Source organism: Mus caroli, unplaced genomic scaffold (assembly GCF_978045245.1).
Source record: "Mus caroli unplaced genomic scaffold, Mus_caroli_1 scaffold_7, whole genome shotgun sequence".
Taxonomy (NCBI): domain Eukaryota; kingdom Metazoa; phylum Chordata; class Mammalia; order Rodentia; family Muridae; genus Mus; species Mus caroli.
The window spans coordinates 134,845,387-134,863,457 of NW_028227262.1; the positions used below are offsets into that span (position 1 = coordinate 134,845,387).

The following is an 18,071-nucleotide window of genomic DNA, read 5'->3' on the forward strand; positions in this document are numbered from 1 at the left end:
TACTGATATTTTCCTCATATGACCTATATGCCACTTTATGTATCTTTAAAAATGCCTATCTTAAACCCTCCAATTTGCAATTATTTCAATTTGCTGCTCTGAAATGATTCGTGTGGCACACATACCATATGTGTCCTAGCTATGTAAATGAGATATAACCCAAATATTTCCATTTTCTCCTGTTCTATATCCCATCTGTTTCTACCTTTGGGGGAGAAATTCTCATTCATGAAATTTATGTAATTCAAGTTGTACAATAACTTACAATATTTATGAAGATGTCATTTGAAAGACAGGGTGCCATTGCAGCTTCTGATATTGAAAAACAGTCACCTCTTTCACTGCATGTTTTATATTTTAATTGAGTTCAAATTACAGATATTTTAAAGGCACCATGCTCTTTGAGTTTATCATTGTGTTTACCATTTCAAAACCTATTCCAGTCTCCATGATCCACTAAAATGTCTTTAGAAGCTATCCAGGAATTTGCCTCATATACCTGTGCACGTCTGTTTTCCTTTCCTTTTTTTTCTACTTGGCTGTATAATTTTTTTAAAATTACTGCAAGGATTCAATTTTAGTATGTAGCAGTATTTACCCACTTTCTTCATGTGTAGAGTCTTCAGAAAATAACCCATGAGGTGATGAACAAAAAGTGACATTTATTGTACACATTTTCCCATCATATTCACAGGACAGATTTCCTGTTGGTGGACTTCTGTGCTAAGGCATATGAATATTTACATTTCTTCGCTATTTTCACTATACTTAATATTCAGCACCTGTAGTTGACCTCTTTGTACTCAAAGTTTGAGATGGTAAGTCTCAGAAACTGCTAGTTATGGTTTTTAGCAAACTGTAGATCTCTGCTAGTCACAGATGTTCACACATTCCACCGTCCAAATTTCCCTGCTTCCTGGATTGACTCTCCTCAAGTACATACATATTCATTATCCCCTTGCTTTTATTTCTTTTGTGTTTACATCAATTAGATAAAGCAGAATTTTTATCCTTGGTTTTAATATACTTGAATAACAAAAATAATGTTTGATGTCTCTTCAGAACTGAGCTCATCAACACATGCAACTTTAACCATCAAAAGTGAAATCTGGAACATTGTGGCCAGAGTAGCTTTGATGCTATCATATAAAAGGCCTTGGAGGCAGGCTAGCATAGTTGACAAGCCATTTGGACCTATTTATAGAGCTGACTTCTTTTGCAATGTCAACTGTAACCTTACACTTATTTTAAGCCTCAGTATCTCAGATATCAGCCTCTACCAGCTGTACAGTTTACTCTTATTTGATAAATCAGAGAGACCAATGGAGCCCGCTGAAGAACCTGGTCAGATTAGCAAAGATAACTTTTTAGAAGTTCCTAATCTGTCTGATTCTGTGTGTGAGGATGAAGAAGTTAAGGCGACCTTCAAGCCTGGCTTCTCCCCTCAGCCAAGCAGACGGGGGTCAGGATCTTCTGAAGACTTGTATCTGGACACTCCAACCTCAGCTTCCCGGAGAGTTTCCTTTGCTGACAGCCTGGGATTCAGCCTTGTGTCTGTTAAAGAATTTGATTGCTGGGAACTACCAAGTGTTTCAACTGATTTTGACTTAAGTGGGGATGTTTTCCACACAGATGAATATGTTTTATCTCCACTGTTTGACGTGCCTTCTTCAACAGAAAAGCTTATGGAACAACTTCAAGTCCAGAAAGCTGTGCTGGAGTCTGCTGAACACCTTCCCGGGTCAAGTATGAAGGGCATTATTCGAGTTCTGAACGTTTCTTTTGAGAAGTTAGTGTATGTGCGCATGTCTTTGGATGACTGGCAGACACATTATGACATTTTAGCAGAATATGTTCCTAACTCGTGCGACGGTGAGACTGACCAATTCTCTTTTAAGATTTCATTGGTTCCGCCTTATCAAAAAGAGGGCGGTAAAGTGGAGTTTTGTATACGCTATGAAACGTCTGCTGGTACATTTTGGTCAAATAATAATGGCACAAATTATATATTGGTTTGTCAAAAGAAGAGGAAGGAGCCAGAGCCTGTAAAGCCGTTGGAGGAAGCACCTAGTAGACAAATAAAAGGCTGCTTAAAGGTAAAATCACGGTGAGTCCACGTTTTACATTCTCTAGTGTTTATAAAATGTTATTTTGCATGTTACAAGAAATAATAAATCTAAAAATGTGTTTCTTGTTCATAAAAACAATTGTGTGTCACATGTAGGAGGTCAATACTGCTTAGGCAATACCATTCTCATATTCTTAATTAAGGAAAATTTGTGTGTAATACAGTAGTGGGTGGTAGGTATACTATTTGCTTTCAAACCCTGAGTTATAGATGCTTCACTTATGAAATATTTTATTTAGAATATATTTATTTGTAATGTTTCTCAAATGCCCATACTTCACCCTGAAACACACTTAATCTATATAAAATTGTACTTCATTATGTACCTGGTGCTCAGAAATTTGTAGATTTTCTATAGCTGCAATGAACATTTTAATTGCTTAGTGGGCTATATAAAGACATATGGAGTAATCTATACCAGATTAAATCATAACAAAAACTAATTTATGAACTAACAAGAAGACAATTGTGAGTGAATTATACATTGCACATAAAACTTCATAATTATATAAGTGTAACATTATGGAACACAAATTAGTATAATTTAGTAAAAGTAAGTGGAGCAGAATAATAAAAAAATGACCCGGATAGTAAGAAAGATATTCAGCTATACTGATGAGAGTTTGGGGACATGACCCCTCATTAGTAACCCAGCTTGTCTGTTAATGTCGAAATATAGAAGTAGCCTTCGGCTCACTCTGTAGTACAGAGCTGGCTAATTTCCATGACTGTAGGTCAGCAGATAAAACACCCAGGGACAGTTAGATCCCTGTCTGCTCCTCCCTGCACCCCAAAAGAACAGCCCCCCTTGCTCTTCTAGCCCCTGGCAAACTTTGATTCCTCTCTGAGTGATAGTCCTAAGTATCCCCCAAAAATATTTAATAACTTCACGAGAAACGTTTTCATATGATGAAGAGGAAGCTGTATAAAGAACGAGAACACTCAGAGTCCAAGTACTAAATAGAAACTTTCAGAAATTACTTTGAGAAGATATTAATGATTTTATGTTCTAATGGATAAATAATTAAGTAGTAATTACCAGACTGGTTGACCCAGTGGATTCATGAACTAAGCTAATACAGGTTAAAGCAATTAAAAAATAAAAAATAATACACTTTTAATTCTATATTGATGTCATTTGAAAGAAGCATAATCTACTTTGTGAGCTATTCCAACTTTCTTATTTCAAACTAAACTTTCTTAAGCTGTAATTTATATTATTAAAAGAGAAAAGATAATCATAACATGTATATGCTAAAATAAAAATTCAGATGCTTGTGATAATACACAGTAACATTATCTACAAGGGAAAAATAATAATTCAATGAAATTCAAACTAACCTCCGCACAAAAAACTATGTATTTTTAATACTTTATTAAATACTTTTAAACCATGCAGCCAAGGACTGTTAGAGCAAGCAGAATTCAAGAAATGTAAAAATGTCTGCCTAGAGAAGCAGTTTTTAACTCAATATGTGTTTCTATGAGTAAAATTCCAGCTTCAAAATATCAAGCAATACATTCTGAATTGAGTTCAGAAGATTTCTGTGGAATAGACTACACTAGCCATGGGATATATATGTGTGTGTGTGTGTGTGTGTGTGTATGTATATATGTATATGTATATGTATATATATATATATGTATATATATAATGTTCATGTATACCTTCAGAACAGGAATCATCAGCTCATAGGAAACACCACTCAGATTTTAATATTTCTTTAGAGGGAAAAAAAGCTGCGAAAAACTGAACCACAAAATGGTCTGAAGGCCTGTAAAGTTTCCTAATGAGTTATGGAAATGGAAAAACCTCTTTCCTTCGAAACCACAAATACATTTTCTGTACTTCTATAACTTAAAAATGACCAACATAATTCAAACCACATTTTGAAGAAAGCATTTGCCTCTGGAGGAGGCTTTCTGTACTGAGTTTCAGTCCAACATGAATTTTTACATCTGATTTATATACCACTCAAGATGGAGTGTATAAAGGAAATCCTGACAGATCCTCAGAGCAGCATGTGCCATAATAGAATATTTATACAGCTTTTCCATGATATAATTTATATGCAATGGGCTTTCAAATATACCTAAAACTCACACAAGAGAGCATTATCAAATTTCTAAATGAATAGTGCAGTTAGATTTCATTGGGAAGAATTTGGTTAGGAAAATAGAAGGCTCCCTCATTAGTATTATTAAAAAAATGCACTTATGGTTAAAATAAACTAATACTCATTTGATAAAAGATTATAGCTTCAAAATATCCTTCCTATAGACAAAAGACTTGTAAAAACTTAAAGGTCGTTTACAACAGTTCAATAACAAATTAGTTTAGTTTTACAACAAATCTATGCTATTTGATTTGGAGACATTTCTTTTCTGAGATTAAAAATAAGCAGAAATATACATGAATTTGTGTTTCTTACATACAAGTAGATTAAGAATGTGCAAAATAACTCAGAGTTAAAATGAAGCTTAGAATGACCTAGTGCACAGAGTTACAACTAACTTCAATTACTCTTAATACCAAAGTGAATTTGCTATCAGTGTCTGTGAGATTGTTTTCTGAAAGTGTCAATAATCCCTTCTAATGAGTATAGAGCAAACTACATCCACATATTGGCTGAGGCAAGATTTCTCTTATGACAATCTGCCATAGAGGCTTGGTATTTTCACTGTGGAAATTTTTCTTAGGTTAGAGTTTGTAAATGTCTTTTTTTTTTTGTATGGAGTGTCTGTTTTCACTTGAGGCTCCTTCCTCTATGTGATTTGAAATATCTAGAGAGAAAGAAAGTCAGGGTTAGTTACTAACAGCAACTGACCCAGAGTCTCTAATATCAGTGAAAGGCATGCATCTTGACGGATTTGTTAGGTGTCACCACACATGTGGCAATTGTGTTTGTGTAAGCAAACAAATGTACAGGTCCATATAAATTAAAACTAGAATGCAGAGACAGGATGCTTGAGAAATTAAGCATGTTTGAGTACCAGCTCCTCAATAGCTTCCAGTTCTTAGGAATTTGCTAGTAAATTACTAGAAGTTCCAGTTAGATGCTCTAAACTATCCAAACTCACTCAGTTGAGGAATCTGTAAAACCTATACTAAGTCCCCATATTACAACCTTTTAATTTCAGGACTTGTAGATATTCAGGTGGAAAACATTCTTTTGCTTCTTGCAAGATTTTGTTCAATTTTCTTGAGATAGGCTTGACCTTATAATAGGCGTATCTAAAACGGGAAGAGAACCTAGTAACTACGAAAACTCCTGTGTTTAAAAGACAAAAACCGAAGTTCTATTTTCTTTTCAGAAATGTTTTAGGGTGGGGCTTGCTGTGTGTCACAGCACACATGAAAACATGAAAGGACAACTTATAGGAGTCAATTCTCACCTTACTATATGTGGGTTCCTGGGGTTAGATTGAGTTCATCAGATCTGAGCAAAATTTTAAAGCCCAACTTGTCATCTCTTCAGCCCCCAGACAATTCTGGAACAAGTAAGAGAGACATTTTTTGGGTTATTGAACAAACTCACCTTTTTTTGATATTTTCTTTATTTATATTTCAAATGCTATCCCAAAAGTTTGCAAGACCAAGGGGCCTCTCTTCCCAATGATGGCCGACTAGGCCATCTTCTGCTACATATGCAGCTAGAGACACGAGCTCGGGGGTACTGGTTAGTTCATATTGTTGTTCCACCTATAGGGTTGCAGACCCCTTCAGCTCCTTGGGTGCTTTCTCTAATTCCTCCATTGAGGTCCCTGTGTTCCATCCTGTAGATGACTGTGAGCATCCACTTCTGCATTTGCCAGGCACTGGCATAGCCTCACTTGAGACAGCTATAACAGGGTCCTTTCAGCAAAATCTTGCTGGCATATGAAATAGTGTCCGGGTTTGGTGGCTTATTATGGGATGGATCCCCGGATTGGATAGTCTAGGGATGGTCCATCATTTTGTCTTAGCTCCAAACTTTGTCTCTGTAACTCCTTCCATGGGTGTTTTGTTCCCTATTATAAGGAGGAATGAAGTATCCACACTTTGGTTTTCCTTCTTCTTGATTTTCTTGTGTTTTACAAATTGTATCTTGGGTATTCTATGTTTCTGGGGTAATATCCATTTATCAGTGAGTGCATTTGTGATTGGGTTACCTCACTCAGGATGATATCCTCCAGATAAATCTATTTGCCTAAGAATTTCACAAATTGATTGTTTTTAATAGCTGAGCAGTACTCCATTGTGTAAATGTACCACATTTTCTGTATCCATTCCTCTGTTGAGGGATATCTGGGTTCTTTCCAGCTTCTGGGTATTATAAATTAGGCTACTATGAACATAGTGGAGCATGTGTCCTTATTACTAGTTGGAACATCTTCTGGGTATATGCCCAGGAGAGGTATTGGTGGATCTTCCGGTAGTACTATGTCCAATTTTCTGAGGAACCACCAGACTGATTTCCAGAGTACAAGCTCGAAATCCCACCAACAATGAAGGAGTGTTCCTCTTTCTCCTCATCCTCACCAGCATCTGCTGTCACCTGTATTTTTGATCTTAGCCATTCTGACTGGTGTGAGATGGAATCTCAGGGTTGTTTTGATTTGCATTTCCTTGATGATTAAGGATGTTGAACATTTTTTCAGGTGCTTCTCAGCCCTTCAGTATTCCTCTCTTGAGAATTCTTTGTTTAGCTTTGTACCCCATTTTTTAATGGGTTTATTTGAATTTCTGGTGTCCAGCTTCTTGAGCTTTTGGAATATATTGGATATTATAGTCCCCTATCAGATTTAGGATTGGTAAAAAATCTTTTCCCAATCTGGTGGTGGCCTTTTTGTCTTATTGACAGGGTCTTTTTTTGCCTTACAGAAGCTTTGCAATTTAATGCTGTCCCATTTGTCAATTCTTGATCTTACAGCACAAGCCATTGCTGTTCTGTTTTGGACTTTTTCCCCAGTGCCCCTATCTTTGAGGTTTCCCCCACTTTCTCCTCTATAAATTTCAGTCTCTGGTTTTTATTGGAGTTCTTTGATCCACTTAGACTTGAGCTTTGTACAAGGAGATAAGAATGGATCAATTTGCATTCTCTACATGATAACCGCCAGTTGTGAATCTGAGCAAAAACAATAAATAAAGGTACATACTATAGATAGCTATGTGGCATCTTCCTATTCTTAAGAGATAAGCTTACTTACCTGTCTCATAAGAATATCAAGATGGCCAGTATGAAAATGAACTGATATTGCATCTTTAAAGATTCAAATGTTAGTATATGTGTTGCTGAAGTAAGCACTAATACTTCTTTTTTGTTGTTGTTGTTGTTTTTGAGACAGGGTTTCTCTGTATAGCCCTGGATGTCCTTGAACTCACTCTGTAGACCAGGCTGGCCTCAAACTCAGAAATCTGCCTGCCTCTGCCTCCCAGGTGCTGGGATTAAAGGTGTGCGCCACCACTGCCAGGCTTCTCGGCCTTTTGGCTAAGATCAAGTGTAAAGATTCAAATGAATTAGAACACATACAAGGTGGGCATCTGAAGCCCTCAGAATTGTCACCTTCATTAATAATCTTCTGCAGATAACTCATTTCTTGACCCTTGGACAGCACTTGCTTTTTTCTCTCTTGACATCAAAGACTTTGTGTCTGGATCCCTAAAAAATTCAATTCTGTAAATTCAGAGACAATCTATCAGGCCCTATGTTACTAAACAGCACTAGCAAATTGGTAAATGAGGCAAGAATCTTGGGCCTATGAAGATATCGAGAGACTCTAAAAGAACAGAGCTTATAGGAAAAAGGAAAGGAAGGAAAAGATCTAACAAAGCAAATCCCATAGGCTGTGGCTATGTGGAAGCCACAGATTAACAAATAAATAATATATATTTGTGACTTGGGTTTTAGATTGCAGAATTGGAAAACTGGTTTTCTCAAAATTTTTTTCCATACCACTTGCCTAATGTGTGTTCTCTAGAATATACAAGATGACTTCACCTGTTTTTTTTTAAATTTTATTTTATTAAGTGAAATCAATTTATTATTCTAACTAAAGAAACAGTATGTATAGGTGTTGAATGGTATTTATGACTTGGCCAGGTGAATGCAAATAAAAGTCCCAAACCGCCTTGATGCCAAGAAAAGAATGACTGGTCTTCACTTTTCTTCATATTTGACGTATGGAGCCAGGCACATGAAGGAAAAGGAGAGAGAAATACTTTCTAAAGTGTGGTTTTAAGAATACAGAACGTTTATCTTTCAGAACAATAAAATCATGAAAACGGGGCCAAGAAAAGCACTAGAAAATGGGTATGAGCTAAAGCCATGGTGTATGTTCCAGTCACAGCCACTGGACTGTGAGACTTCCTTAATTTACACATCCCACATAGTCTGCGATCCTGGAAGTAGTCCAAAGCCATGTAAATAGCTCCACAAGGCCTCTGGGACCTAATGTGTTCCATACAGAGCTCATTTTGAATACATACTAATTGTGGAAGCTTGGCCTTTTTCAGGGAAGGGACCTCTGGCAAGGCCACATGGAAACATAAAACACAGCTGCACAGGCCCCTCAAGAGAGTGCCGAGAGCTGCCAGCTGCTAGACAGTGAGAGGCCAACCTGCTGACTGTCCTTGGAGACCCACCAAGGCTCTATGGCTTCCTAATGTTGTGGAAGTCTGTACCCGTATAAGCCTAGACTACTGTTGCATTAGTGTGATGCTTTCTGCCAGAAGAAAGGAGTAGGGGGTTGTCCTGCAGGTTACTCAATCTCTAGAAGGAGTCACAGTTGAAGCCATATCACCAGTACCTGGGATGATCCCCCTGTGAGTCCATTTCCTCCTCTGAAGCCTATCTTCAATCTGTAAGGTTAGAGAGAACTGCAGAACTATTAGCCGGATCCCTTATTATCCACCAAGATATGGTGGTATAGAGCAAACTCCAGGTAGATTTGACTCTCCAGTGTCCTGTTGGACTTAAAAGATATGCTAAAGATATGCTGAATTCTGATACTTTGTTGTACTAGTGTTGCCTCACATACACACACACACACACATGCACACATATTTACACACACATGCACACATATTTACCCACACATGCACACATGCATACACACACTCACACACACCTGTGTTCTCCCTTAAGTACAGACTCATGTTTCATAAGGACTGTCATGTACTCACTGAGATTAGATACACAGTGACTTTTGAATTTGAATAAGATAATGTAAATGAATTTTAAAGTCCAAACTACTGTGGAGAACAGGCATATTTACATGGATAATTTTGACAAAGATTGGGTCTGGAATAGTTTTCTATACTTGGGTTCTAACAAGAGTAAAGTAACAATAAAAAGCAAATTCTGTCTTTGACTCTAGTCACCATTTTAACTTGGAGAAACTGTATCTTGCCTCAATTTTATTGATGTAAAATTGGAATAATAATTACTACTTGGCAAATCTCCAATAAGAAACATTAACTTAGACACATATGCACCAAACCAAGTCGCTGACATCTGGAGATATTCCAATGTAGTCTCAGTGGCAGTGGTGATAAATTCCAGAATTTACCATCTTGAATGTGGCTAGCTCTATGCTTAGGGTGACTTGGGAAATGTGTTGTCTCTCATTATCATTCCTTTTGCCACCGAGAAAGGTAATAAAAATAGTTTCTAAAATTAGTCACATTCAATAAGCTCTTGACACTAACCAGGAAACTGCAAAATTGTGCTTCTGTGGAAAAGTGACTTCAAATCTCAGACACTGGTAGGTTAGTGTGTGTGTGTGTGTGTGTCTGTGTGTGAGTGTGTGTGTACATTTGAGAATGATATACATATATATGAGGATATGAGCCTACTTGGAAATTAGAGTCTAAGTAATTTTTAAAATGAATTATAACATAGTTTTAAAGTCATGGTGTATTTTAAAAGATGCTCTTTGGAACAAACAGCTCTAGCTAAGCCGACTTCACCATATCATCTATTTATATTCATGATCAGAGGATAAAATTTATAAAATATGTTATGTATCTTTGCATGTTTGTCACCTCTGTGTTTTAAGGAATGCTCTGTGTCCCACCAAGGGACACAATTTTTTCAGACAGAGTTCAAATTTGTCCTGGTTCTCTTTTGATGCCTAAATTAACATGTACTTATCTATGATTTCTTCTGAAGGGCTACTTATACACCTTTGTGTCTAAGAACTGAACGAAAAAATCCAAATAAATTACTTATTTGGACTTCCGTATTGTTTGTAGAGAGATCTGTAAGGAGTTGATTCTAATGCTCGGTTTTGAATCAGCTCCGAAATCGGGAATCTGTGTGTCTAGAGGCTGAAGGTCCCAGTCCCCAATTGGTTTGTGATTGATTAATAAGGTGCCAAAGGCCAATGGCTGGGCAGTGAGAGAGACAGGACTTCTAGGTTCTCAGGAGAAGAAACCCAGGCAGGAGAAAGGAGGGATCTTAGCAGAGGAAAAGAGTAGGATGGACCACCCCCAGAAGGACAAGAAGCAGTAATGGACAAACTATAAATACAAGAAGGAAAGCGGTCCTCAGAAGGGCTGTTCACATGTGCATTGGGCAGCAAAGATAAGGGGCCTGCCCAGAAGAATCCAGAGCAACAAGATAAAATATTTAGAAGATGTTAAGTCAGGAATGCTGGAGGGCAGAATGTGCTGGCTGCTGGGAGGTTTAGAAGTGTGCAGCCATTGAGCTAGTCAAGACTTAACAAAATTACATGGCCTATGTGTGTCTTTCATTTGTAAATCCAGAGAGCTCTTGGGCCGGTGCAGCAATCTCGGGATCACTAATTCACCACCACAGAGATCAAATGTGAATTCAGTAAGGCGATCTTCAAATTGTTTGATAGCATCTCCCTTAATGTTCCTCTGTATGTTGGCTGGCTAGGAGACATATTCATATTGCAACTACACAGAGAAGTCTAATATTGTAGGAAAATATTGTACTGTTTTTGAGTTCTGAGCCTGACTTGATTTTGAAATTGACTTTGTAATTAAGATCAAAATGGTGTATTCTTAACTTGGTATTTGTAAATCTTTTTGAGTAGTGAAAGAACAAACACCTGCTTGTCTTTGTACAGCACCAGAATACCAACACTACCGATAGAATTCTGACTTATCTTACATAACTCAGCCAAGATGAAAACTTACTTATTAACTATGTTATATAGTATAGCAGAGAAACAGCAAGGTCCCATTCTTAAAGATTTTAGTAAATGTCTTTGCCTAATTACAAATCACATAACACTGCTCAGGTAATGAAATGAAACGGACAAAGCATACTACTGACATCTGTTTTGAAGATTAAGTTTTATAGTTTTGTAAAATATTGACACAGATAAGTATTTACAGTAATCAACAAAAAGTCATATCTAGGCACAACAGAAAAGGTGATATATTCTTTAGCACGACCATATTATGACTCTGTTTAATAAAGTCACGATCATCTTTTCTAATACTAATACATCACTTGACTAAAAGATTTCATTTTTCCCCTTTGTTTTGTCAGTACTAGGGGTTCAAACCTGGGGTCTTGTGCCTGTGCCTGATTGACTCATACTCTACTGCTGAACAGTTTCTTTAGTTAGTAGGATATAATTTCTGAATGATTTTCATTAAGTCAAATTATAGTCAAATTTGTCTAACTATGATTTCTGACAGAACAATGCTGAAAATTGCCAAGTCTTTATAGTTTCTTCCTAATTAGTTTATGGGAATATTATATTATTTGGTGCCATGTTTGATAAGAAATTTCTGTGATTATGTCTATTCATAATACTTCATTTTTAGTCATTCAGTTATTCTGGACTTCACATGAATTAAATATTGGCATCACTATGATTACACTTTAAGCAGATATAGTTTTTATCATTGATTTCTATTTTCTGTATTAATGTCTTCAATAATTTTAGATATTTTCCTTGAGGTATGAGTTTGTAAACTTATTAACTGGTTTATAGTAGCTTAGTTTAGAGTCAGAGAAAAAGAACCCTTTAACCCATCAACTGGTTATGGTCTAAATGACACCACCATTTCAGGGATCTTGTGATGCCAGATCTGAAGATTTGGTGGCATTGCATGGACCAGCTGTGGATGGCTAAGGAGGTTTCCCAAACCTGCAGTCAGTCGTTGACTTATCAATGGTAGTGCTGCTATGATATCATGTCTGTACAGCACAAAGAAGACTTCAATTCATGACATTAGAAGCAACAGGTATCTCAGATGATCACTTAGTTGACAGTCTACACTAAAACAGCTATACAATAATAACTTAAAACTCTTAGAAAAATAGGGAATAGCTTAAAATGATAATTATGCCAGTTTATAGATACTGAATTTTAAAATAAAATTTCATTCAATGTAATTATACAACTAAGATATTGAAGATTGTTTTGAATAAACTGAAAACTCCAAAGTTCTGCAGTGTACGTGGAATTTAAAATGGCTTCAGCATATCATGGACAAATAATTCAATATTGTATCTTCAAGCAGAAATCATTTCCTTAATCCCCCACTGTGTGTTTATGTGTGCATGTGTATGTACATATTTTCACAATGCCCTCTCCAAATGGCTAACAATTTGGTTACAGTTTTATGTTTCTGTATTATAACATCCTGGTCAAGGTTAAATTTTATAAACCGGGTTGACCTGCAGACAATCATAATAATACAAAAATCTATGTATCATTTTAAATGGCTTATGGTGTTTCTACAAGAATCTTGGTGCTACTTTGGACTTGGTAACATTATAAGGCTTATTTTTACTTTTCATTACTATTCATGATTTCTTTACTCTAACAAGTATTGTACCCTGCTCACAGGGTACAACGAAAACAACTTTCCTAAACTAAAAGGCTTATATTCGGCATAATACATTTGATACAACTTATTTTTGGAAATAAACAACAGTAGCATGAACCTGCTTAGTTTATGACTTTTGTATCTGTCTGCAAAGTTCCTGACAGAATCAGTGCATTGACAATAGGGCATTTTAGACAGTCCCTATACAAATGATTTTACTCTTCAAAATTACTCATACATATTATGATTTCTAAATTTTACATTTTAATGTATATTTTATCCCTCTGTATAAAATACAAAAGGACTTCATTGTCAAACATTTCATTAAATTCATTTTAAAAACCATCATTTACTGCTTCATTCGGAATTAGTGAAAAAAAAAATCACAAGGCTCTGTTTTCATGGCCATAAGTGGGAGGATGGTGGTGAGGGAAATGTTTAGACAAATGTAGTTAAATTACAAAACTATACTCCTTTAAACCTGCAAGCAGCTTATTATAGATATAGACAAAGAAATTGTAACTCAGGTTTCTCCATATAATCCTTCACAGAGCTAGGCTTACAGCCGGTCCTAATTATATTCCCCTCCATCGTGACCACTGCCTTACACTAAGAATATTAAATCTCAATTTCGTAATGGGCCATAAGTGTTCTTGAATAATAAATATTTAGAAAGTTCCTCAAAGTTTATAAATACGAAGCAGTGACTTGACTATACTCAAACTGTTGTACCAATGAGGATGTTACAGAGCATCGTGTCTTATCAGTGCATTAGGAGTTCAGGAATCCCTGTTAGAATATCAAATTTCTCCTAAAAGCACAGACATCTTCCAACATGAAACCTCTAACTCTTTCACACTTCTTTACTGTTTCTATCCCCCCCTTTAATTTAAAACTATTTTTGTTTTCTTTATGGCTTTCACCTTTCCAGTTTAGTCAAGGACTTGATCAATTTTTTTCCTACTCAAGGACTATAGTTATCAAACTTGAAAAATAGGTTGAAACACAGACACATACACACTCACACAATATTAATCTTGGGATCTCAGCCTATCATTTTTAGTGTCTCCATGAAAATTAATATGATTGTTGCTCTAATAACTTGAATTTTGGGAAGTTTGGGATTTTGGTTAACACAGAATAAGGAAATCAAATACCAGCAACAAAGCAGTGTCTTGGCTCCTTAGATGCACATTTAGAGAGCTTCAACAGACAATAATTACCAAAAGAAATTATTTGTAGGATCTTCATTCATTTGAGAACTGTTTTCTGAACACATTTTTCAAGAATTGTCTTTAACTTTGTAGATATGCGAGGGAAAGACACCAACTTTGTTCTCATGTTGCTCTCATTTTAGTAGATAAGAAATTGACTTTGATAATAAACAAAAGATTGATACAAGATTTTAGTACATGGAGGCAGCTTGTAGTTAGAAAGGATTCCATGCTCAAGGAAGCCACCCAGCACTGGCATATAGTCACGTGGTTATTCTGAGGCTTAATTGACAATTAAGCCAAGAGAAGACTCTTGTTGAAGAGCTTTAAGGTTAAGAGTGATGGAAAAAGACCTGTTCTATGGATATTTGTGCCTGTTTTCTTCAGGGATGATTCTTACTCAACAGTTTGTAAGCACAAAGGGAAGGGAACCAGAAAGACAAGGATAGGCACAGGAATTGATTTCTTACCTTGTCTAACACCAAGTCCTCTTCAAATCCTAAATGACCCCCTTAGTAATTCTGTTTGAATGAAGATGGCGTTGTTAGAGTTAGTGTGATCAAAGAAGAAATTCCACAACTGAGTTTTCTTTTTAAAAGTTCTAAATCACTCTATATCATTATTTGTTTTCATAATTCTTTGTCTTGAATACAGGCTATGGTTTCTGTACAGAGTAGACAAGTTTGTGTAAATTGGCTTTTGTGAGAGGAAATGTTTTCTACAAATCAGTGTAATGTACATAGAAATCAAACTAAGAATTGAAAAATGAATCTGAAGGAGAGCAAGTCTCTTCACTCATGTACTATATTGGGAAAATAAAGATTAGAAAAATGCATTTACTCATGGTTTTTATGTGAAACACTCCTTTACTCATTATAAAAAGCGCACAAATTAAACTATTTGCATCATCCATGAACTTGCATTCAAGTCAATCTACTGCATGTTCTGACTTTTTAAAAACCAGTCACCCCAACACCATTACTTTTACTTCTGGACTCTAAATGTTTCTTTTATGGGATCTAGTCCTATAGTGTCCTTGGTACTATGCTTTATGATGCTTGCATTTACAGCAATGGTTTGGCAGTTTGCCACTGAGTACAACAGCTAGAAAATATTTTGCTAGACCAGCTTCAAATCTTCATAAACGTGGTTAATTTTATAATAAGCATTAACGGTCAGCAAAAGTGATGATGATCTTTTACAACTATATATTTTACAGAGAGGAATCATATGTAGAGTTTGCTATACAAAAACAAAAAAAATGGAATATGAATTCACTGAGGTATGGGTGTGTAATTTCTATGATTACTTAAAATTAATGTTTAATAGATCTATTAAACATTCTTTAATAGATCTATTGCAGCAGAAATAGAATATACAGACAATTTGTATCAACACTAGTGCATTTGGTTATGTTTATTGCCCTCCTCAGTGCCTACCTCACAATAAATCTGAAGTAGCAAGAGAGTTTTGCTAGGGCTGAATTTTATCCTAGTCACACCTTCTTACAGTAAAAAATGAGTGTTGACTAGCGCTAACCAATGTGTCTCCAACCTGGATACCCTGAGAAGAGAGGACAGTAGTGTATCCATACTCAAGTTCTGCTAAGAAGACTGACTTATATGGTCTGGAACAAGTTCTAGGTACACGGAAAGTTTTAATGCTTTCCAGATGACTCTGGTATATGAAAGATTGAATGGAGAGTAAAGACATGATAGAAATGTGATTGAATTGAAATTTTAAATATATCCTAAATCTGTTATTAGTTATAGTATCCCGAAGACATAATAAGACTGTTTAACCCATGGCAATTGGAAAAATATCACATGAACAGTTTCTTTCTTTTCTTTTCTTCTTTTTTTTTTTTTAATCTTTTGGCGTCTCCAATTCCAAAAGTTTATTTATTTATTTATTTATTTTTAAAGTCCAAGTTTTTTTTTGTTTTGTTTTTTGTTTTTGTTTTTTATTTATTTTTTATTACGTATTTTCCTCAATTACATTTCCAATGCTATCCCAAAAGTCCCCCATAGCCCCCCCCCTTCCCTACCCACCCATTTCCATTCTTTTGGCCCTGGCATTCCCCTGTATTGGGGCATATAAAGTTTGCAAGTCCAATGGGCCTCTCTTTCCATTGATGGCCGACTAGGCCATCTTTTGATACATATGCAGCTAGAGACAAGAGCTCCGGGGTACTGGTTAGTTCATCATGTTGTTCCAACTATAGGGTTGCAGATCCCTTTAACTCCTTGGGTACTTTCTCTAGCTCCTCAATTGGGAGCCCTGTGATCCATCCAATAGCTGACTGTGAGCATCCACTTCTGTGTTTGCTAAGCCCCGGCATAGCCTCACAAGAGACAGCTATATCTGAACAGTTTCTTATGCTGCAGCATTAAGGCTCATGGGGAAGTGATGCAGGGGATGTGCTTTGTATTTCTTTCGGGAACAAAGGAGCACTATGTCGCATGGTAAAGTAAATTTCTATTTACAAATAAAGGGAACTTCTAAAGAGTGTTTTCACTTTGAAGACACTGAAGAGTTAAAAGCAGACAGTAAGACATCTGGATAAGGGGGAGAACATGAACTACGTGGTTTTGGTTTGTTGTTGTTGTTGTTGTTTGTTTGTTTCTTTAGAGAGTAAAGACAGTAAGATGCCAGAAGACATCTGAGTGGTCAGATACATGCGTCACCAGTGTCAGTTTTGGGAGTTCTGATTAAGCTAGGTCTTCTGTTGAGGGTAATAGATCTGGAACCCTGCCTTTCTGCGGAGGTAGATAACTCTACTTCCTTTGCACGATTTTATATGAGATCCATGAGGGAAAGGGTTTACAGTAACAAGTCCTTTCTGAAGAACGTGGTCATGGGACCTAGTCTATGCTGCAAGATATCAGGAAGCTCCATTGGCAGCTTTGGTCTTTTGCAGGTAAGGCTTTTAGGGCATATAGGATCGTCTCAATCTGTGCCATTGAGCTGTTATGCTACACATTATATTGATAGTATTTGCCTTAACCTAGGAAGAGAAGAACAATAAAATCTACCCCGCTCCCATCTACTTCCTGGGCTTTCGATGCATGGACTATGCCTGCGGGACTCATATTTGCATATTCACAGTAACCTTCAGATCTCAGATGAAATGTTTTCTCCCTTTGTAAACCAATTGCCTGGCCACTGCACTTGACCATGTGTGAGGCAGCTTCTTTATTATTCCTGCATGTGCTCGACGGGGTCCATGCTACCTCAATCATGCAACATATAAATGAAATTAAATTGCTTAACACTTATTTTTGTGTTTTGGTGTGTTTATGTGTGTGTGTGTGTGTGTGTGTGTGTGTGTGTATGTATGTTTATGCATGCATGTATTCATTCTCCTTGTATATAGGACGTCTCTGTGTTGTATATCCTTGTTTGTACATGTGGAGTCTCAAGGAGGGCCTCATATGCATTAACCTAACCCTCTCTCTACCTTATTCCCTTGACACAGAGTCTTTCACTGAACCTAGAACTAAGGAGGCAGCCAGAAAATCCCTGTAGTCCTGCTATCCTCTTCACTGTACCAGGGTCACTATAGGTGTGCAGACAAAATCAGAACCATTAGTAGTAGAGATTTTAATTTGGGTCCACATCCTGTCATAGTAATCACTATGTCTTGAGGAAATTTCACCCAGCCCTAAAAGGGATTTTGAAAGTGCTAGTTTGTGTTTGTCTTTCATTGGATTTGAAACTTTATGGAGACATAGTCAGTTCGATGTCTGCCTTTTGGCTCAATTTCAAGACTACTGTCCAGCACTTGCTAAATTTTCTTGTAACAAATACATTTCAAAATTTATTTTGCATTATTATGAACATTCAATAGTCATATTAAGTTCTTTTAAAAATTATCCACAGAATTAGTTACAAGGATAACTGCAAATTCTGGACTGCACTACTCAAAGAA

General features: G+C 36.4%; 1 protein-coding gene across 1 annotated transcript in view; it reads left to right on the plus strand.

The window, feature by feature from the left end:
• The first annotated feature begins 1,164 nt into the window (after nucleotides 1-1,164).
• The window catches only part of Ppp1r3a (protein phosphatase 1 regulatory subunit 3A), a 39,712-nt gene continuing 22,805 nt past the window's right edge, over nucleotides 1,165-18,071 (plus strand). Inside the window, exon 1 of the mRNA XM_021165843.3 lies at nucleotides 1,165-2,107. Within this exon, the coding sequence (XP_021021502.1) occupies nucleotides 1,323-2,107 (785 nt within the window). The 5' untranslated portion in view covers nucleotides 1,165-1,322. The remainder of the gene's footprint in view (nucleotides 2,108-18,071) is intronic.